General features: G+C 42.2%; 1 protein-coding gene across 1 annotated transcript in view; it reads left to right on the top strand.

The window, feature by feature from the left end:
• Nucleotides 1–22,106, top strand: part of LOC147750995 (myelin-oligodendrocyte glycoprotein-like) — a 223,165-nt gene extending 201,059 nt beyond the window's left edge. The window contains exons 5-6 of the mRNA XM_086937476.1: nt 16,970–17,107; nt 21,063–22,106. Of these exons, the coding sequence (XP_086793602.1) occupies nt 16,970–17,107; nt 21,063–21,187 (263 nt within the window). The 3' untranslated portion in view covers nt 21,188–22,106. The remainder of the gene's footprint in view (nt 1–16,969; nt 17,108–21,062) is intronic.
• The last annotated feature ends 1,288 nt before the right edge of the window (nt 22,107–23,394 follow it).

Here is a 23,394-nt window from a genome sequence, read left to right as displayed (position 1 = left end):
CGAGACTTCTGTGTGAGCGTGGGCTCTGCTGAGCGGCATTGAACGTGATTATGAATATCAGCATTATTTTAATCTGCACAATGTTCTTGCACAAATTATATCTGTGTAAATATTGTACCCAGTTATTGGCGCACCATAGGCACATTCATTGTATCTATCACGATCAAACCACTACAGCATGTCTGCCTTTTTTCTTTGTGTTCGTCCAATTTCCATGCTCATGATTTTCTGCCATCATATGCTGCCCGCATTGGTTGTTCCATTCATGTGCTCAAGCTTCTTTGGAAGTGAAATGTGTTGTTGATAAACACGGAGGTGAACTCTTTAACGAGTACAAAGTCTGGCATTACTGAGACCGTGCTTATTTTTGCTTTTGGAAGTGGGATATATATATATATATATATATCTATATATATATATATATATATATATATATCTATATATATATATATATAGATATATATATATATATATATTAGAGCTCTTGAATTCTTTTTGAGCACTAGATCGATAGACTGTTACAATCACAATAAAATGTTGGTGGAACTTGTATCATGGAGTTTAAACAATAATTACTTCATGTTTGGCAAAGATGTCTATTTACAGAAGAGAGGTGTCGCCATGGGGGCCTGTTTTTCCCCAAGCTATGCGTGCTTGCACGTAGGCTATTGGGAGAAACAGGTCCTCATGGGTGAACATCAAGATATTTTTTCGGAAAATGTTGGTATGTGGGTTCGTTTTATAGATGACGTGTTTTTAATTTGGAGAGGTGATGAGTCTAGTGCTTTGAACTTTATTGAAAAACTTAACATCAATGATTATAATCTTAAGTTTACCCATCACATAAGTAAAAGCTCAGTAGACTTTCTTGATGTTAGAGTTTACATTGAATCCAATAGAACTGGCTACTACTCTCCATAGAAAGGCAATAACAGGCAATTCGACCTTGCACGCAAGTAGTGCCCATCCCAGGCACACAATTGACAATATCCCCTTTGGGGAACTGCTCCGACTAAAAAGAATTTTGCAGCTCTCAAGATGAGTTAGACAAATGTACAGCAGAAGCCCTTAGAAGATTTCGTGCTAGAGGTTATAACAATCAAATCCTCGGCCGGGCTGTAAATAAGATGAAACTACGAAGCAGGGAATCACTTTTAAATCAAACCAGTTATGAAGTAATTGTTGATGAAAATAACGAAAATTCTGCTCTTAGATTCATCACATCTTTTAGTTGCCAGGACAGAAAAATCAGGTCTATCTTAACAAAAAGTTGGCCTATTCTTCAAACTGATGGAGTCCTGGCTTTGAGTCTACCTCAAAATCCCAAGATTACGTTCAGAAGGGGACCCTCCCTACGTAGTCATGTGTCTAACCCATTCCCTGAGCTACCAAAAATCAAATCTTGTTTTTTTTTAAGTGTTCAAGTTGCCGGGCGTGCAAATTTGGTGTCAACACCAGCACCTACATGACTCCCTTCAGTCCTACACCTTTAAAGATCAAGGGAAATTACAACTGTAGGACTGAATATGCTGTATATGTCCTGACGTGTACATGCGGCCTGAGGTACGTTGGCAGTACTCGGCTGGCAGTACACGCCAGGATATTACAGCATCTTCGTGCAATCTTCAATAACGATAATGCGTACCCAGTGGCGAGGCACTTCAAAAGTGTGCATAATAACAACTTGGAGTGTCTCAATTATTTTGTCTTGGCCTCTGTACCCCAACCCCGCAGGGGAGGAGACAGAGACAAGATGTTACGCCAACTCGAATCAAGAATGATTCTAGAACTGGATACTAAAGTGCCTAACGGGTTGAACACCACGGAGGATTTATATCATTTCCTTTAGGGTAATATGTATTTGAATATGATCTAGAGTTTACATATTCCCATTTTTGTATAAGCGAGTTCCATGCCTCTCTGAGATTAACTCAAACTGTAAAATTAAACTAAATCCAGAGGATTTTTTATATATTTTTTCCCCCTTATTTTTCACTGGTTCCAACAACACACACTAATATAAGTTTAATTTGTAAACTAAAAAAATCCCTTTTTAGGAAAATTATTATTGTGTTGTTCTGTCACTACACCCTTACTTTTCTTTGATCTATTTAAATGCTGTTTATTGTGAAGAAATAGGTTGTTTTATTTTCACATATTGGTTGCACATTTATTAATAAGGTGTTAGGTGCACTATAAGATGGAAATTGGTACTGGTTCATGATAGGCAATACTATGCAGAGGGGTTGCCATCAACTACTGATGTCCCCAATTTATCATAACTAATAAATCCAGGGGTTGCCATCACTTCAGAGATGTCCCCGATATGACATATATTAGATCTGACATTTACATCGTTCAGGATCACTTAAAATAATCTGTTTATATAAAGTATGTATTTATATCGTGAAAGTTTGCACAATATGACTTAAGCAGTTTTTAAGAATAACAATTTATTTTTGTATTCAAACCGTCTTGAAGTATTTAATAAATGCTTTTTAAAACTGAAACTGTATCATTCATATAATGTTTACATATTTGCGGTATTTAGCACAGAACACAATTTTAATGATCAATGAACTGTCTTAATCAAATTTCTGCATTTATGCAGAAATTATGTTGTCTAAATATTGAATTAATTCAGTCAGATTTACTAGTATATTACAACGTTGGCATTTCAATGGAAATAGTACATTTTCCCTCGTTGTATATTTGCCCTACATATATGAAAACAGTACCTCTTCCTTTTTCATTTATGTCACATGATGTGTCACACGACTTGCACAAGCATTTGAAAAGTACAGGCGTTGTGGGTAAACGTTTGACTGTGAGCAAGGGCAACTGCCCGAAACGCGTCAGTTTTGCTGCTCAGTTTGGCTTGAATAAACTACATTTCGCCTTACTGAGGATTCGTTTGGTCATCTGTTCTGGTCCTTTGGGCCAGGTTGCAGTTCTGGCTGTCTGTATGTATATATATATATATATATGAGAATCTGCTGTAGGACCCTTTATGGTCTTTCTTTTAATACGTCTATTTTATTTTATAGGTATTGTGACGAATATCTGTGACTATGAACACGAAGTCAAACACATTTGTCTACTAATAAGTATTTGGTTGCCAACTACTATATACTTGAACTATATATTTGAATTGTGACATTGTGATCTATCTACAGAACTTTGGGGGTTCGGATGATTTGAGAAATATGCCCATTGGGGCTTGGACTGTAACGGACTTTGCTTGCCTGGAATCTTGAACCAAATAACGAAACGATCAGGGACTAACATAGACTTGCCCACTTGGGCGGAGTTGGAAAGAACAGGGCTCTAATGAACACATGCCCACTTGGGCTTAATTCCTGGAGTTGGAATCTCGATATTTTATTGGGATTCATTTCAAGCCAAAGCTCGTAAGACAAAACGAATGCCCACTTGGGCAAAATCCCTGTGTTGTATAATAATATTTGACAGAATCACAATGTGAATAATGATTTCTCTGTAAATATGAACTCATTTGATAATGGCTTCCAAATAGACTTGATATGTAAGGCATTATGTTATAACTGGAACAAGTGTTGGTTGTAACATCCACAATGTTTGACTAGTTCAAAATGTCTGCCAAAACCAATACCTTTACACTTGGGTGAAAGTCCACTTTTGATGTTTACGTCTTTTGGGAAAGAGTAAAAGGACACATGTTTGGTTGGAATCTGTAAACGTGATCAAGCTACATTGCGAAACGCGTTGTTTTCCTGCTGATTAAAATAACTACGTGCACTGCAACCTGTGAGTGTCGGAGACGTCTGTTCTATTGAATGGAAGCCTGTGTTGGATATATATATATATATGTTCACTAATATAATAATGAATATAACAAAATAAAGTAGATTTAATATACATTTTAAGAAATATGTCACATAAAACTTAATTAAAAGAATTGAATTTGAATTTGAACTTAAAATACTTGTAGAGCGCTGCGTTCACCAAACGGTTTCTTGGCGCTATGGAGGCAAAATTAGCAGAGGAGAGGCAATAGATACTGGTACAATGAAGGGAGCAATGAGGACAGGTTACTGCGGAAAAGCCTGAATGAATAAGAAGGTTTTGAGGCCTTTACGGAAGAGGGAATAGTGGTTGGCCGACCGAAGGTGGTCGGGAAGGGAGTTCCAAAAAGTGGGTGCCAAGAATGAGAAGTTGGCCTCTCCCCACTTTTTGCGCTTGTAGCGGGGTACCTGCAAAAGAGATTGGGAGGATGAGCGAAGCTCTCTGGCAGGGACATATTCCCTTATCAAAGAGGTAATGAAGGCGGGAGCTGAGCCCTGGCGCGCCTGGAAGACCATGCAGCCAGTTTTAAAAAGGGATCACTCCCTGACAGGTAGCCAGTGAAGTGCCTTCAATAACGGAGTTGAGTGGTGGGAGCGGGAAAGGCCGTACACTAGTCGGGCCGCCTGGTTTTGTACCAGTTGGAGCTTTCGTAGGCTGTAAGCTGGAATGCCGCTGTACAGGGCATTGGCGTAGTCCAGGGAGGCGGACATGATCAGTTTAAATGCCAGGTGAGAAAAGAAACAGGAAACAGGGCGAATAGTGCGAAGAGTGAGAAAGCAAGAAGAGACAACAGAGCTAATTTGTGAGCGTAGGGTAAGATGATTATTCCTTTTGATGCCTAAGGTCTTAACTGTAGGAGAGGGAGTGGGAGGGGAACCCAAGGAAGAGGGCCAAAATAAAGAGTTCCAGGGACTGGAAGAGCCACAAGTGAGAACCAACTCTGTTTTATCCGGGTTCAGCTTCAGGTGGTTGTGGCTCATCCAGTCCCTGATAAAAATCATAATAGTCTGAAAGTTGGAAATAGAATAGGATGAAGAAGAGAGGTTAAAGATGAGGTGGAGGTTATCCGCATAGTTATATACGGTGACCTCCAGCTGCTGGAGTGCAAAGATTAGAGGATAGATATAAAGATTGAACAAAAGAGGGGAAAGAGAAGAACCCTGGGGAACACCACAAGTGACCTTAAGTGGGGTAGCCGTGAAATCCCCCAACCGGACCGCCTGGGTGCGGTCCCTCAGGAAGGACGATAGCCAGACCAGGGCTGAGCCCCCGATTCCCGCCGCTCTGACACGTGAAAGCAAGATGGAGTGGTCCACCGTATCAAAAGCGGCGGAGAGATCGAGGAGCACCAGGGCCTGGTGTTTATTTTGGTCCATGCCCTCCCTGAGGTTGTCCAGGACCGACACCACGACAGACTCAGTAGAGTGCCTAGGCCGGAAACCCGCCTGACGAGGCGCCAGGCCCCCAGTTGCTTCTACATGGGCGCTGAGTACCGATGTTACATGGCGCTCAAGCACCTTGCCCAAGTAGGGCAACAGTGAAATAGGGCGATAGTTGACTGGGGCGGACGGATCTGCACCAGGCTTCTTTAAAATAGGCACTATTGTAGCAGATTTTAGTGCTGGAATCACCACCCCCTGAGCAAGGGAACTGTTGAGAAGAGTGATCCGGGGCTGGGTGCAAACAGAATAAATCTGCTGAAGAATACGGGCCGGGCAAATGTCTGCCGGGGAACCTGACTTTACCTTAGGAAGTATTTCCAAGAATACTTCTTCGGTGAGAGGGGGGATCGAAGATAGGCAGCACTGGACAGTGGGAGGGAGGGGTTCAACAAAAGTGAGAGAGGGGGGTGGAATATTGGTCTTGATATTAGTAATTTTTTTCCAGAAAATAAGAGTTCAATGAATCACATAAGGACTGGGTGGTAGGGGGTTTGGGTGTATCCCTGTCAGAAAAAGCTAGATCGTGGACAATTGTGAAGATCTCCCTGGATTTATTCTCTGCCACCATAATTTTTGCTGAAAAATAGGCAGTTTTAGCTCCTAGTATATCTTTTTTGTAGTCGCTTAATAGTGTGGAGTAATGGGTTTTCAATAAAGGACAATAGTCCCTTCTCTATTGCCTCTCAGCTCACCGGAGGGTCAGCTTTTTTTCCTTCAGATCTTCACTAAACCACCGGTTTGACTCCTTAGGTCGTCTAGTTGAAATCCGACGTAGGGGGGCTACTGAGTCGCAGCCTCCAGCGAGCCAGGTGTTAATGGCGGTGGCTTGAGATGAGGAGGATAAGCCCGCCAGGTTAGGTGAGGAGTTCAGGAGAGAAGAGGATAACGAAGGGAGGTCGACACTGTTCCAGTTCCGCGCCCAGGTGTTTTTGGCAAGCGGGACCTTGGTTACAGGGTTGAGGTGGAGGGAGAAGGAGATTAGGGCATGGTCTGACCAGGGACATGGGGACACAGACATGGACGAAACGGAGATATTGAGAGACCAAACCTGGTCTAACACGTGTCCGTGTATGTGTGTCGGAACTTGTATGTGGGGGACAAAATTCAGGGATTGAAGTGATTCTGTAAATTGTTTGGAGGAGGTGCACTCAAGGGGGTCCGTGGGCCAATAGTTGAAGTCGTCTAATACTAGGACTGAGGCGTAATTAACCGCCAAAGTGGCCAGTAAGTCCTGAAAGGCTGGCATAAACAAAGGGGAAGACTGGGGCGGGCGATACATTAGCAGACAAGTAAGCGGGGGAGAAAAAGTAGGTGAGCGAACAACAAGATGCTCAGTGGGGATAATGGGAGGAGAAGGAAGAAGTTGAAAATTGTACTCAGACCGGGCAATAAGAGCCACGCCGCCCCCTGTCTTGCTCGTCGGGCGGTCTGCACGGAGGGCCACGTAAGAAGGGGGGAGAGCAGCCAGAAGGGAAGGCAGAGAGGACTCACAAAACCAGGTTTCGGTTAAGAACAGTATGTCAGGCTTGTGGGAGTCAAGCAGAACAAACAGTTCCTGATGGTGTCTAACCACTGACCTGGTATTGAGCAGGATGATAGACAAAGGAGGGGGAGAAGGTGAAGAACCAGAGCGAGAAAGGGGCTGCGTCGAGGGTATCAGCAAAGAAGAAGGAAATTGAGGAGATGGGGGAGCAAGACCAAGAGAGGAAATACTGCTGATGATGGAATCGGGTAGAGACCAATTGCCCTGTATAGCTTTTAGATCCTCAGAGGAATAGGAGATAAGAAGGGCATGAGGACGCGCCCCATGTCCCGTCCGGCCGCGGACGGGCGCAGACGGGCTTGACTTAGGCTCGACTTCGGCACGCCTTTGTTGCGCCCGCTGCCTCGTCCGCTGCGCTTCCTCATTGGGGGGCTTTTAAATAGGGGCGGAGCGCGGGGTGTGGCGCCGAGCTAGGTCGCCTAACCAGCCCAAACTAAGATGGCGCCCGCACAGCCACCGAGCCCTGAAAAAATAAGGGAAGTTAATCTCCTGTTGATTTTCAGCACGAGTTAAAAACAAAGTATAACAATTTAAAATGCAGTGCGACTGCTCTCAATCACAGGGCGCTGCGATGACACTCGGGAAATCAATGCTGCTCCTGACTGCAGACACGAACCCTCTGCCACCGGGGTCGCCTGCCTCCAACAGCGAGCAATGCGAAGCCACTCCTAAATAGGGGCGGAGCGCGGGGGTGTGGCGTCGAGCTAGGTCGCCTGACCAGCCCAAACTAAGATGGCGCCCGCACAGCCACCGAGCCCTGAAAAAATAAGGAAAGTTAATCTCCTGTTGATTTTCAGCACAAGTTAAAAACAAAGTATAACAATTTAAAATGCAGTGCGACTGCTCTCAATCAGCAGGGTGCTGCGATGACACTCGGGAAATCAATTATGCTCCTGACTGCAGACGCGAACCCTCTGCCACCGGGGTCACCTGCCTCCAACAGCGAGCAATGCAAAGCCACTCCTAAATCGGGGCGGAGCGCGGGGGTGTGGCGCCGAGCTAGGTCGCCTGACCAGCCCAAACTAAGATGGCGCCCGCACAGCCACCGAGCCCTGAAAAAATAAGGGAAGTTAATTTCCTGTTGATTTTCAGCACAAGTTAAAAACAAAGTATAACAATTTAAAATGCAGTGCGACTGCTCTCAATCAGCAGGGCGCTGCGATTACACTCGGGAAATCAATGCTGCTCCTGACTGCAGACGCGAACCCTCTGCCACGGGGGTCACCTGCCTCCAACAGCTAGCAATGCGAAGCCACTCCTAAATAGGGGCGGAGCGCGGGGGTGTGGCGCCGAGCTAGGTCGCCTGACCAGCCCAAACTAAGATGGCGCCCGCACAGCCACCGAGCCCTGAAAAAATAAGGGAAGTTAATCTCCTGTTGATTTTCAGCACAAGTTAAAAACAAAGTATAACAATTTAAAATGCAGTGCGACTGCTCTCAATCAGCAGGGCGCTGCGATGACACTCGGGAAATCAATGCTGCTCCTGACTGCAGACGCAAACCCTCTGCCACCGGGTCGCCTGCCTCCAACAGAGAGCAATGCGAAGCCACTCCTAAATAGGGGCGGAGCGCGGGGGTGTGGCGCCGAGCTAGGTCGCCTGACCAGCCCAAACTAAGATGGCGCCCGTACAGCCACCGAGCCCTGAAAAAATAAGGGAAGTTAATCTCCTGTTGATTTTCAGCACAAGTTAAAAACAAAGTATAACAATTTAAAATGCAGTGCGCCTGCTCTCAATCAGCAGGGCGCTGCGATGACACTCGGGAAATCAATGCTGCTCCTGACTGCAGACGCGAACCCTCTGCCACCGGGGTCGCCTGCCTCCAACAGCGAGCAATGCGAAGCCACTCCTAAATAGGGGCGGAGCGCGGGGGTGTGGCGTCGAGCTAGGTCGCCTGACCAGCCCAAACTAAGATGGCGCCCGCACAGCCACCGAGCCCTGAAAAAATAAGGAAAGTTAATCTCCTGTTGATTTTCAGCACAAGTTAAAAACAAAGTATAACAATTTAAAATGCAGTGCGACTGCTCTCAATCAGCAGGGCGCTGCGATGACACTCGGGAAATCAATGATGCTCCTGACTGCAGACGCGAACCCTCTGCCACCGAGGTCGCCTGCCTCCAACAGCGAGCAATGCAAAGCCACTCCTAAATAGGGGCGGAGCGCGGGGGTGTGGCGGCGAGCTAGGTCGCCTGACCAGCCCAAACTAAGATGGCGCCCGCACAGCCACTGAGCCCTGAAAAAATAAGGGAAGTTAATCTCCTGTTGATTTTCAGCACAAGTTAAAAACAAAGTATAACAATTTAAAATGCAGTGCGCCTGCTCTCAATCAGCAGGGCGTTGCGATGACACTTGGGAAATCAATGCTGCTCCTGACTGCAGACGCGAACCCTCTGCCACCGGGGTCGCCTGCCTCCAACAGCGAGCAATGCGAAGCCACTCCTAAATAGGGGCGGAGCGCGGGGGTGTGGCGCCGAGCTAGGTCGCCTGACCAGCCCAAACTAAGATGGCGCCCGCACAGCCACCGAGCCCTGAAAAAATAAGGGAAGTTAATCTCCTGTTAATTTTCAGCACAAGTTAAAAACAAAGTATAACAATTTAAAATGCAGTGAGACTGCTCTCAATCAGCAGGGCGCTGCGATGACACTCGGGAAATCAATGCTGCTCCTGACTGCAGACGCGAACCCTCTGCCAACGGGGTCGTCTGCCTCCAACCCCACTCATTCTAACCCTGCAGGTCCCAGACCCCGCTCTCACTCCCAGGGACTCTCTTTCCCTCTCTGCCTGTCTCTCTCTCTTCCTGGCGCCCAGAGGCAGCAGGTAGGCACAGAAGAAGAAGTTAAACACATACATAATAATTAAGATATATATTTTCTTCAAAGCAATTAATAACCTATTATTTTTAATGTATTTAATATTTTTAAAGTTATATACAAATCTACCAATAACAGCAAATCTAATTTAAAAAAACCTATTATAAATTAAAACATTAAACTATTTAAAAAACCTTAAACTTAAATGTCCCACTCTAGTCAGTGCAACAGTAGGGAAAGTGTTGGAAGCGGAGGGGTAAAAATTACTATTCTTACTCCAGTGAGTGCAACAGTAGGGAAAGTGTGGGATAGCGGAGGGGTAACAATTACCACTACCACTCCAGTGAGAGTAACAGTGTCAGAACCTCTCAGTGTCCCAGTAAAGGTAGAAGATCAGTTAATGTAATTTCATTGAAAACATCCCTTAAAACTGCACAATGGGGTTTAAACTGGAACAGGAGAAATTCTAAGATTACCACCAAGAAGCCTCTTCCAGTACAGCATTCTATTGTCTCTATCCTGAAGGCAGTGACAGAATGTTTGGCGAGTTCTCCTTTAGAACCCTGCATTTCACCTGAGATTCCTGAGGAGTAGGAAGATGTTACTCGGTGCGAAAAGGTAGTCAGGGTAGTTTCGTTGAGTGTTCTGCATTTTAGTCACTCGTCACGTTCGAGTTCCCAGTTACACGGAGAATAGTGTCTCAGTATAGAGTTCACCAAGTAAGGTTTTCCTTGTAATTCGTTGTCTGTCATCTAGAGGGAGCGGTACGTTTCTTTGGGGTTCAGTTTTCCGATATTTACACATGTCATTTATGAGTTTGCCTTTTAAGAGTGAGCACCAGCAGTAAGTGCAGCTGCCACCTTTCTTCCTCCCGGAAAAGTATCTTCCCAGCGCAACAAATTCTTAGGTATTATAGGAGGGCACAGCGTAATTGTAGAGTGCAAATACTTTACAGAAGAAGCGAGAGGCTTATTGTTAATTAGCAACCACTAAGATGTAATAGTTGAAGAACACAAATACTTACCAGACTCCGTGTTCTTGGGACTTGTACTCTATTCTTCTTTCTCGCAACAACCGCTTCATACCCTAAAATATAAAAAGAAAAGTTTATTAATAAATACAGTCAATTCCCAATTTAGCATTTAGAAAAATTGGAGTATGACTATATATACATATATAGCTTAACAATCGAAAGAACCTTTGAAGCAGCGATTCTCTACTTTGGGAAATCACTATTAAGTAGAGTGAAAAAGAATAGAAGAGAGGCATCAGTCAAACCTCTTTGGGGTACGTAAACACTTTTGCATGAAAAATAGTTCATTTAATAATACTTAAATTGTACCAAAATGTAATGGTATAGAAATAAGAGTGAAGGTTGTTGCATGCATTTATTGCACTTCTTCATTCCATTTCCAAGAGAACCTCTCTGAAGATTAAATACAGCGAGAGGTTAAATTCCAGAAGAAACAGACGAGACCCCGAAAGAAGGCTTGGCTGTCTCTTCTCTATCCCCATCCCCTTTCACCCCTTTAAGTTCCTCTGTCACTCTAAGACATAATTGGATGATGGGGGAGTTGGAGATGGGTATTGAGAATTGTCATTGTTCTGCTCCTGTGCATTAAGAAATAAGGCACCTGACAAACAGTAGGGAAAGTGTTGGATAGTGGAGGGATAACATTACTATTCCCACTCCAGTGACTGAAACAGTGGGGAAAGAGTTGGTTAGCAGAGAGGTGAAAATTACTACTCCCACTCCAGTGAGTGCAACAGTAGGGAAAGTGTTGGAAAGAGGAGGGGTAAAAAATACTATTCCCACTCCAGTGGGTGCAACAGTAGGGAAAGTGTTGAATAGTGGCAATATAAAATTGAACATTCCCCCTCCAATCAGTGCAACAGTAGAGGAAGTGTTGGATAACGGAGGGATAAACATTTCTATTCGCACTCCAGTCAGTGCAACAGTAGGTAAATTGTTGGATTGCGGAGGGGTAAAATGACTATTCCCCCTCCAGTCAGTGCAACAGTAGGGAAAAGTGTTGTATTGCAGTGGGGTAACAATACATATTCTCATTCCAGTCAGTTCAAAATTTAAAACTAACAAAATATTAACAACAAAAATATTGCAAAAAACTAAATAAATAAAAAAACATATACATATGATAACAATTAAAAACAAATGTATTTAATAATAAAAATCTAAATAAAAAATATTATAATGTTAAATACATATGATAAATACCTACAAATATTATATTAAACAAATAAAAAAGAATTTTCAAACAAATAAATATTTTTAATTAGAAAATATTTAGAAACAAAAACTTTATTTATTACATACATTTCTTTTTTATTTCCTACCCTATAAAACCACATCTAAATAAAAAAAAATACTTCTTTAATTAACATAATTACCAATTAAAGAAATATTATTAATAAAAAAACAAAATCTCATAAAAATTAAATAACTTCCCACACTTTACCCCTACAATCCCCACAACCCACAGCTAAAATTAAATTTAAAAATAAATTACACAATTAAAACTTATTTACAATTAAAAACTAATAGTATTTACCAACTAATTATAAAGTAAGTAAAATTAATTTACTCCCCACCCGTTATCCCTATAAAAGGAAAACCAACTCACACAAAAATATAAACAATTACCCTAATATTACCCTAATTAAATATCAATTGATTAATATTAATTATCAACTAATCATTATTTAATTAAACATAATTGACTTCCCAACCTTTACCCCATAAACTCCTCAACCCACACCAAATATTAATTACACATCTCCATACTTAATTTTCAATTAATTGGTATTAATTAACAACTAATTATCAATTTAATAAATGAACATAAAATACTTCCCACCCTTTGTCCCTTAAACCCCACAACCAGCACCTAAACTTAATTACACAATTTCCATAATTAATTTTCAATCAATTAATTAATACGAATTTACAACTAATTATTAATTAATCAAAAATAATGGACTCCCTACCCTTTACCCCTATAAACTCCACAACCTGCACCTAAAATAAAATACACAATTACCATAATTAATTACCAATGAATTAATTAATATTAATCAACAACTAATTAATAATTCATTACAAATATATTACTCCCCCAATTAACCCAATAAAATCTCAATTAAATAAATATCAATAAATAAAAAATAATCATTAATGTATTATGATTAAATTACTTCCCACCCTAATCCCCTATGAATCCACAACGTGCTACGAAATTAAAAAACGCAAAATTAATTTAAAATAAAATTGATGACCACTAAAAATTTAACACATATATTAAGAAACCTAAACAATACTTATAGAAAAAAAATACATCACATACATTTAAAATATAAACTAAAATATATAACATTGATTAAAAAATCGATATTTTAAACAACTATATTTTTGCAAACTATATTAATGACTTCTATATTTTTGAAAACGATATTTCTTACCTTAAATTTGCTATTCTTGACCACAATATTCTTGCTGTCGATATTTCTGTGTCACAATATTTTCAACTGAATATTTGTGTAAGTTGACATTTCCATCTCGATATTCTGTCTTAATACCGTTTCTTAGGCCAATGTCACTGAAGATGAGCTGGTAGTCATGTGAGAGGATGCATGGAGAGAAGAATAAGGCTTTCAGTACTTTCAATACAAGAACATTATCTTACATTGCATACATAGTTGGAACTGCAGTTTCAGCGAAACAGGCAGATACTGATTGTCATCTCTGGAGAGGTGGGAGGCTATTTGTCGTAGGCAGGTAGTGATCTGAGCTGCATGAAAGATGTGTTAGAATTTTTTTATAATGTTCACTCCCATGGCCTATGGGTCTCGGGAGCGAGCAGGCTAGCAGATGCATTCCTCTTGGTCAAGTCTTTTGCTTGTTATCTGCTAAAACGATTTATTGCCTACCTTGCTTAAACTGGTTTCCTGTTACTAACTGATTTCCAGCTTCGGCTGCTTGTTTTTTTACCTACCGGCTTTCAAAATATTTTACGTCCATATCAAGTGGAAACAGGAATGCGTTCTTCTGCATAGGATTTGTCTTTACAAGTTGGCAAAATAAAAAATACAAGATTCCTTAGGAAAATTAGACCCATGCTCTGTTGTAAACATGTTACGAAAAAATCCAGGGTTACGTAACTGCAGTCATTGAGTACCTGCAGCCACTGAGCAAACTCTCCTGCCCTCTGATTTTCTATCTGAAACAAAACGTGCCAAAACCAATCCTGTCTGGCGCTGGCTAGGCCTCCAGAGAGCTTCTCAGCATTTGCTATTTTTGAAATGTACACGCCAGATCACGCCCCATCACGCCTCTTTACTAATGCGCTCCATTCCCATTGGGCACCGGCACATTTTCTAGGAGGCTTCACACATGTGCCAGACGTCCTTCACTTTATTCTTCAGACTGATGCTGCTGACGTTGCAGGGTGAGGGCAGTAATACGCATTAAATATGTACATACCAGCTTGAGAAAATCAATTCACCTGCCTGCAATGCTAGAAATATGACCATTTTTAGATCTCGCCTACAGCCAGCTTTATCTGTCTGTTGCCTTAATATCTCCTGTGTACAATACTGAAACTACTAGTGACTTTTGAAAAGGCATGCAGATTTTTTATCAATGGTTGGATTTTTTTGTCCGTCACATTTTTTTCCTTCTTATTCCATGGCTTTCCCTTCTCTTCTTATGTCTGTCCTTCCCTTTTGAGCATTTCCCTACTGCCATATTTTTTATTGGATGACTCATCGTCCAACTGCTTACATTTGGGGAACTACTTTATTTTGCATTCAGCACTGCCCTCTTGCCGCTGAATTCTTATCTGTGTATTTGAAGTAGTTTTACGTTACTCATTGCTTCCTTACATAGAAGTGATTTTTGGCGCAAATGATTTCAGCCATGTTTATTTTTCACTAATGCAGTCGTCTGTGCTTGTAGCATTCCTTCTATCTTTTGATGTAAACCACATCTGTAATTATCTGTCTACTCTTTCTGCACAGAACACCTTTGTTAGCTGAAAAAGGCGCCATAAATTAATTTATGCAAATGTTTTCTCACTGTACAACGTTGCAATGAGCTCGTCTTGTAACTCAGCTTGCCTTATGTTTTTATGTGAGTAGCTGAGATTCACAGGCCCCATCCAGCATGTTGAGCTGTTCATTGCTCACTTCATGTGCGCAGTATTTCTTCATTTCCTGTTGTGGTTACTCTAATGTTCTTTGGGGCATATTATCAAGAACGGCGATAAAATGATCACTGGTTTAGCGGCAGAAAACTGCTGCTAAAGCTGCGATAATGGGCTTGATAATATGCCCTGGAGAATTCCAACAGAAGCCCACGTCCACACCAGAACATGGACTTCTATTGGGATTTTCCAAGGCATATTAGCAAGCCCATTATCGCGCTTTAGCGGCAGTTTTCTGCCTCTAAACTGCCGATAAATTTTAACGTGGTTCATGATAATATGCCCCTTTGTTCCAAGTGATTCCTACATTATTTTCTAAAGTTTTCTCATCCAGTGCTCTAGAACAATTGCACTGGGGAGGTAGTGCTGCCGTCGGCCAACGCCCCGACGCAGCACTTAAGAGGTTAAAAACCCTACAATAAAAATAATGCAATCATCCTTCAGCAGTTGGAGATACATTAGTGCAGGTCTAACCTGATTAAAATTCAATTTCTTTAAAATAGGAACTAAAAAATGCCTCCCGGGGACTTCGTACATTTTGCAAAAAAACATAAAGTGCAGCAAATCCTGAGGAGACTTTCCGTCGCAGCAACATGAAGCTAGCACTTGACATCTAGGAGCCCCCTTAGGTCTTGCTAGTAGGAGATGAAAGAGATTCATCCAGAACCTAGTTAAAAGAAATTTTTCATGTGACGTCAAGGATCCCATAAGATATGGTTCAGACAGTGGCGTTTATTTGAGCAATAGGTATGCCCAAACACTCGGTTTCCGTACCTCTTCTGCATCCCGATCTGCATGCCTCCTGCTCAAAAAGGCTGTCTTGGTTAATTCCACGTCCTCTTTTACAATAGCATCTGACTTAAAAAATAAATCTCCCCGCCCAATCATTTTAAATCCTCTTTTAATATAATTAAGCCAGGGAATACGAGCCACATTATCTAAGGACAGACACTGTCTTAAAATCAATTGAGTGAAGTTTAGATCTTTGTTTAACCAACACGTTAACCAGAAGATCAAGGGACGCAGAGCAATGGTATTGCTTAGGTAGGGGAACCCCCAATTCCTCATGTACCGCCATGTTCGGGGTTCCTCTCAGGACACATAACAACGTTTTAAAAAACCTACTTTTCACTACCTGAAGGGGTTCTGTTACCGTGTAGCCCCAGATCTCACTGCCATAGGTTGCTGTAGCTAAGCTTTTTGCTGATACACTTAAAGCATAGCTCCCGACGGTTTCTTTCCCACTTTAGAGCCAAAATTAAAAATTGCAACGTTGACCCGCACCAGTTCCCTTTTTTTTCTTTTTATTAAGGGATCCCACCCGAGTTGATCATCAAATAAGACCCCTAAGTAAGAGAAGACGTTCGTGCTGGTAATCTTGTCATTGCCGGATCTAAACTGTAAGCTCTTTTTTGTGTATTTCCCTACTTTCATGGCATAGGACTTTGAATTATTAATCACTAAGTCCCAATGTGTCATGAATCCAGAAAATGCAGTTAAAAGGGTTTGTAAGTCCAATTTGGTTCTGGATATTAGAATGCCACTGGTTGCCCTCAGCACTCTGTCTAGTTCATTAATATAAAAGTTAAATAAAAATGGCGCCAAAATGCAACCTTGCCGGACACCCTTCATAATCTCAAAGTCCCTGGATACCTGCAAATTTTGTGAGAACCTGACATTAGCTTTAGTTGATGAATGCAGGTCCTCCAGAAAATTAACTATGCTATTTTCCACCCCCATTGCCCTCATGGACTGCCATAGCTTAGTCCTATTTACACAGTCAAAGCGGATGACAGATCCATGAAGGCAAGGTGGATGGTTCAGTTCCAGGATGTTCAACAGAGTATTTGTTCACTATCAAAAATAAATTAAAACACTGTGCAACAGTAGAATGCCCCGGCCGGTTTGGGGTTCTGCACAAGCATAGAAATGTGTGAAAATTGTGAATGATAACAGTGGTTGAAATAAACGGTTTCCTGAATTGTCTGTGATGCAGAAAGGAAAGCTGACTGACGTGCTACAAGCAAAGGGCGGATGAAGGACAGTGTTTGTGTTTTCACTAGTTTCTTGGGAAAGACTGCCTTCCGAGATGAGAGAGAGTCTTTGTAATGAATATCTTAATGTTTTTACAGTGGAAGACACATACGTCTCTGACGAGGGAAAGAGAAGAAACCACTATGTGTTACTGTTGATAATTCCCGTTGCTCTGGTTCTTGCAGCTGTGTCATACGCCCTCATCAGGAGGAAACGAAAGAGGCCAACGCGAGAAGGTAGGCACAGTGTTTCAACTACTCATTATAGAAATGGGAGAGCAGAATGTATGCTTCCGGAAACCATTATTTGTGAGCCTATATCTGACATCAGTAAAGGCTAGATTCTGCCTCTAGAAGGAATATGTATTTAGTGAACACAAAACGTTGGTCTTTGGTGTATAGAGAATCATTCAGAGGCTACATTGCCCAATGTATAGTCGGGAAACCTAATTCAGATCCCAGCCTTTCCCCTTGAATAAAGTGCCTGATTATCCGCACATCACTTTACTTCTCTGTGCCTCGTTTTGAATGCGAGTCAAAATGGGTGTGGAAAGAAAATAATGTCAATAAACTCTTGATGACTTTAAACAGATGTCACGCGAAATGATAAAATCACAGGTCCTAAACTGAGCCGCAGGGGTGGGCGGAATTGGCTGAAGTTCTCCCTCGGAATTCCGCAGAGTTCCACTTCGGCGGGATTTCGCAAGGAGGCAGAGTGGGCGCCACAATGTGCGGTGCAATACCCCTCGGTGTCCTTAGTGCACTGCATACCCTTCGGTGCCCTTGCATACTGATGTAAGGGCACTGTACTGTACAAGTACTTTACGACTGACACTAATAGTAAGTAGCATTACAGTACAAGTGAAAAGACACTCACATTGTTAGAAATGTTGCTCAGACTCACCGCTGAGCACTGACGCAGTAAGGGTGGAAGACTAGTGGAAGCATTCAGAATTAGGATTTTCTTCCAATGGATTCACATTAGCATTTAGAACTCGGGATTTTATGAATACAAGTCTCGATTTCTGGTTAAGTTGTCAGAATGGGATGCGATCTGGTTTAGTAGCTGAGTCATTGACCATGTAAACTCAAAACCTCGGTTCCATGCTTGGCTTAGACAATGGATCAAATAATGCATGACTCTATACAAATAATTCATCTCCAGCTGCTCACTTCTACTGCAGAACTTTACACCGCTCAGATCAGTATGATCTCATGTTCTGCCTTGTTACAATGCACATATTTTCTGATATATAAATATATCTGGATGGCTGAAAATATTTGACTGGACAAAATGCTCCACTAATATATTTTCACATCTATTCAACTACACATTGGCCGCAGAAGTCCTAAATCTAGCTACAAATGTTATATAACAAGACATTGCTGTTTACGTTCTCTGGTTAAGAACCTGAAGACACATATACCTTCATCCATGCATTCCTGCCACTAGAGTGGGTTAAGGAGCTTAGAGCTGCTCTTTAATCCCTCTGCGATGGAGAGATGGAGGGACTATTTTCATTTTCTACTAATGGGCTTGAAAGTTAGGATCGCTCAAGGAGGGACACCATTGGTGTTGAACACTTTCACAATTGGGTCAGTAGCTAAGATAAAGCTCCTTCCACTTTTCTTGTCCCTCAACATGTCTAGGAGAACCCCAGCAGGAGAAACAGGAACTTGTTTGTCTTTGTCTTGCAGTGAAAATGAAACTAAGGACATTTCCTCCAACACCTGCTCTCACTAAGGTCAGGCCTCCCTAAAGTCACTTCTCCCCAGTAAAACACAAACAATTGAAGAAGGGTCTGAGGGAAATTTAAAGACCTGCCCAGTTCGTATCCCCCTAACTATAATCCTAACAACAAAAAGAACCGGGGGTCTATAACGGAGCTTCAAGTACTCCGAGCTGCTGCAAAACTCCTACATAAGTGAGTTAGGCGCTAATAGAGCTATATAAGTCTCTATATCAGAATGTGTGCCAGGACAAACCTGTCGAAGGACCTACTGAGATTGTTGGTAAGACCCGTACAGAGATGTGTTGGATTCCCATCAAATAGGTATGTAGATCAAGTGTTCTCATTTGGTCATCCAAAAATGGGGTGGTATGTCTCTTGATCAATGAGACCCATCCATCGCCCTTACTCAATTGGGTCGCACCATCAATCGCTAAGGTACCCATGAACAAATGATAAAGATGGGATCGAGTGCAGTGCAAAAATCAAAAGATGTGTAAGTTAAAAGCAAGGGGTAAAAGGATCAATAGGCGAAAAACTCTAATGTAATTTGTCCTTTCCCTCAAACAAACAAGAACAATGCAGAGGAAGCAGTCTAAACATATAACTGCATTTACAAGGCCAACATGTTTCAGCCGGTAGGGACAAGATCCCATGGCTTTCTTCAGGGCCAGAGTTCTAAGCATTAGCTACTGCATACATAAAATGAACGTAACGACAATCTGTAAAGGATATACATAAATAGTCCAAAATTGTGTTCCTCTGTACCAAACGGTGCCTCTTACATCTGTTAACAAGAAACAAGAAATAAATTGTAGTAAGTCCTATCAAAACAGGAAAGACCTGGCACTGGCTTCTACTAAGTAAGCCAATTTATTTTACTAATGTTACTCACCTGAATAGTACAGGGAGTGTACCTCACTTCTCCCCAGTGACAGATCTCTTTAGGAGTAGTATTTATCACTGAAGGCAATTCTCATTAAGGATAGTTCTCTATAGGGGTAGCTCTCACACTACACAATTCTCTCCCAGGCAGTTCACATTAGGGTCAGTACTTGGCAAAGGATGGAATCCCTAAGGACATTTCTCACTAAGCGCAGACTAACATTTGTTTCAGTAGTCCAATCCTTAATATTGGTAAAATAACTGCATGCAAAGGAAAAGCAGCACGTCACCATATAGGCCAGGACAGGTGACCAAAGTTCTTCATCTTTTGGAAAATCTATGAAATGTACATTAAAATGCTCTAGCTCATATCATACGATTTACAAACAATTGGTGGTAATAAAGATCTATTTATAATATGGGGCAAGGCATGTTTGATTGTACTGTGTGATGTGAATTATGATAGCTACAGTATGGTATCTCCTTCTCAGGACAAATTAATGTATTGAAATGTAGCCGAACAAAGGCAAACATATAATTTACTGATTTTGTACATGTGTTCAGGGCTTAGCAATCAAATGAGCAACAGGTGTAGTGGCAGCAGGGCTGGCTGGGTCTGTGAGTGGCCCTCTGAACTTGCTATCTAACAGAGGGTTAAGGTGGGACATACTCTTTGCTTGCATTAGAGCCCACGCTACATCACTGTTTTTCTACTGATTTTTAACTATAACCCTAACAGTGCCTGTCATCAATCAGCAACAAGTTTTGAAATCAACTTAAAATAACCCCTCCTTTATCCCTTTTAAGTTATAGGGTGCCTAAACTTGAATTGTGTGCTGATTTAGATTGGCTACATGGAGGAGTCAAAGCATCCTCCTCGCCCTTATCTAATATAGTAATACAAATGTATCTACCGCTAGCTAAACCTGAACCTAAACCTAGCCCAAGCATTTTGTTAGAACTTACCTTACCACTTATTGCCACTTATTGCTTCATAGTCCAGGAATACTTTTTGTTGTACATTTAATGAACTTGGGGAAGGAGGGTGTAGTGTTGAACTCAGGGTGGGACTTTGAAGGCAGTAGGATCACAGCAGGGCTACTGGAATGTATGGCATGCCAACAGTTGTCCCAAAAAATAAATGTTGTTCTAACAGATTGGCTCCATTATCTTTGGGCAATTTATCTAAACATAGTCAAATAAATTATGCAGCATATATTTAATATACCTTATTTTTCAGTGGCAATATATATGTATTTATTTTTTGTCACTCAGTGATCTTTTAATAACATATTAAGTGGGTAGTGAAAGTGTTCCCACATTGTGCTAATTTAAACGTCTCACCCATTTTAGAAAACAAAATCTAATTTGGATTATGGCAATCAATGGTCATGGAATAATTCATCTCATGTACTGCATTATGCTAATTACGTATGGGAAAAAGAAAGGCCTGTGATGAAGAATTCACACAAAAGAAATTCCTGTGGCCCTTGAGGACCAACATTTGTACTGTCTAATTTTATAAACAATTGTTTGTTTTCAGTAGTACCATTCCTTTTCTTTTCTTCTTTCCTTAGATCATCCAGATGCCCTTGAAGGAGGCCATGCGACAGAGATGGGGGATAGCAACTACCGTCAGCTGGGCCGGGAGGAGACCAGAGCCCCACCACGATCTCGCCGCCGCAGGAAAAGGAAGTCCTAAGTCACCCCCAACCACAGATGCCCTCCTTCAGCAGCTTATCAAAGGTCCAAAAGAAGTCAAGGAAGGCCATTGCCAACTGGGAGAAAACCAGCAGAACATTGTAAGGAGGCTTGTACCCATCTCCCATCAGTTATAGTTGTATAACTACTACCCTTGCCCTTCCCTCTGCAATTCTAATGGGGGTCTGACAGTATCATGCCAAAACAATAATTTCTTCTTCCCATCCATAGAACTTCTTTTCTGACCTGAGTACCAAAGGTGATGTCTGCTACTCCTGCCCCCGCATTAGCCCAATACCCTAATGCAAGGGTTTCCCAAGGGGCATTCTTATACTGATGGTGGGTGACCCACTGCTAATGGGGAAGACATTGTACATCATATGCAATTAGACTAAAAAAAAAACAAAGCAAGGGGAAACTCCAAGACAGAGACCATTATGATAAAACAACTATCAACATAGAATACATATATTTATTAAAGTAAGAATAATGAAGCACTCAAGTTTCAGGGCGCAGGATATTGTTACTTCAGTAGAACCCATGGGGCATAGATCCTGATAAAAAGTGTACACTACCTATCCTTGAATACCCATTTTAATTTATTTTCTGCACTAACAGCCAGATTCATCAACCAAAATAGCGATCTCAATAGCTGCGAATTAGCTATTGTGATTGCAAATCAAAGAACCGCAATTCATGAAAAGAAAACTGACCATTTTGCAAAATCGCAGATCCTAGGTGGAACCCCCTTAGCGAATCAGAATTAGCGAGACTCCAATGATTCTGCGATTTCATTTGCGAATTCGCGAACTATTCGCAAACCAAATTCATGAAAAATCGCATTTAGCGAAAAACCTAAAAATCGCTATTTGTGAGGCGCAATTTAAGGAGAACACAAACCAGATGGTAGCCATAAAGTTAAAAAGAAAAAAAATCATTTAATTCTCAAACTAGCCACAGGTGCGGGCCGAATCCAAACACACTTAAGGAGACACAGTAGGAGCATGAGGACAGTCAAAATGCCAGGACTCTACATGGTGGTCAGGCGGCGAAGGCTCCAGGCTGCAGCAAGGAACAGATGCAGGATCCAGGAGTGAATTTTCCGCCAGCGGATCACACTTCTGGGCCAAACTGCGGAGGAAATCTACTCCAAGTACCGGCTTACAAAGCTCATCTGGGACCTTGACCCCCTGATGCAGCACCCAACGAGGAGGACCAATGCCGTGCCCACCCATGTCCTGGTCTTGTGCAGCCTGCATCTCCTGGCCTCCGGAAGCTTCCAGGGATAGTTGCCGTTGCAGGGGGATCGCCCAGAGCACCATGTGCTGCTGCCTAAGCAGTTTCCTGAAGGCCATGCTGACCTGGCTACACCATTACATCACATTTCCAACCACCCAACAGGACTTGAACCAGACCAAGCTAGATTTTTACAACATTGCGCAATTCCCCCATGTAAGTGGATGCACTGACTGTACCCGCATCCACATCTGCCCACCTGCAGGAACAGAATACATGTACTGGAACCGCAAGTCCTACCACTCACTGAATATCCAGATGGTGTGAAACGCTAAGACAATCATCACGGACATAGTGGCACAATACCCGGGAAGCACACATGACTCCTTCATATTCCGGCACAGCGGCATGCACACACGACTGGTTAGAGGAGACTTTGGATAAGGACACCTTCTAGGTAAGTACACATGCCAACAAATAGTACATCGCGACCATGTAGCTGCGCATGACAGACACTCACCCTCTGCTCCTTTCATTCAGGTGACAGCGCCTACGGTCTCCGTGACTACCTCCTCACCCCATACCTCAACCCTGCCACACCACAGCAACGGTGTTACAATGCTGCACACATCCGCACAAGCAATTGCATTGAGCGGACATTTGGGCTATTGAAGAGCTGATTCCACATACTACACAAGACTGGTGGGGCCATAAAATTCCAGCCTGAGGTCTGCTGCCGCATCGTGGCCGTGTGTGCAATACTCCACAACATTGCTACCAAGCGGTGGATACCTGTAGAGATCTCTGGCAGTGATTCGGAAGGAGACAACCGCCCACCTGCACATGTGCCTCATGCACGCGGGGAGAATCCTGCTGAAGGACACAGGCGCCACAACCAAATCGCAATGAACTGTTTCTAGTGCACCCACTCCCCTCACCCAACACTTCACTCATGCATGACAAATGAAATAA

Source organism: Lissotriton vulgaris, chromosome 1_1, assembly GCF_964263255.1.
Source record: "Lissotriton vulgaris chromosome 1_1, aLisVul1.2, whole genome shotgun sequence".
Classification (NCBI taxonomy): domain Eukaryota; kingdom Metazoa; phylum Chordata; class Amphibia; order Caudata; family Salamandridae; genus Lissotriton; species Lissotriton vulgaris.
This window is presented reverse-complemented; position numbering and strand designations above follow the sequence as displayed.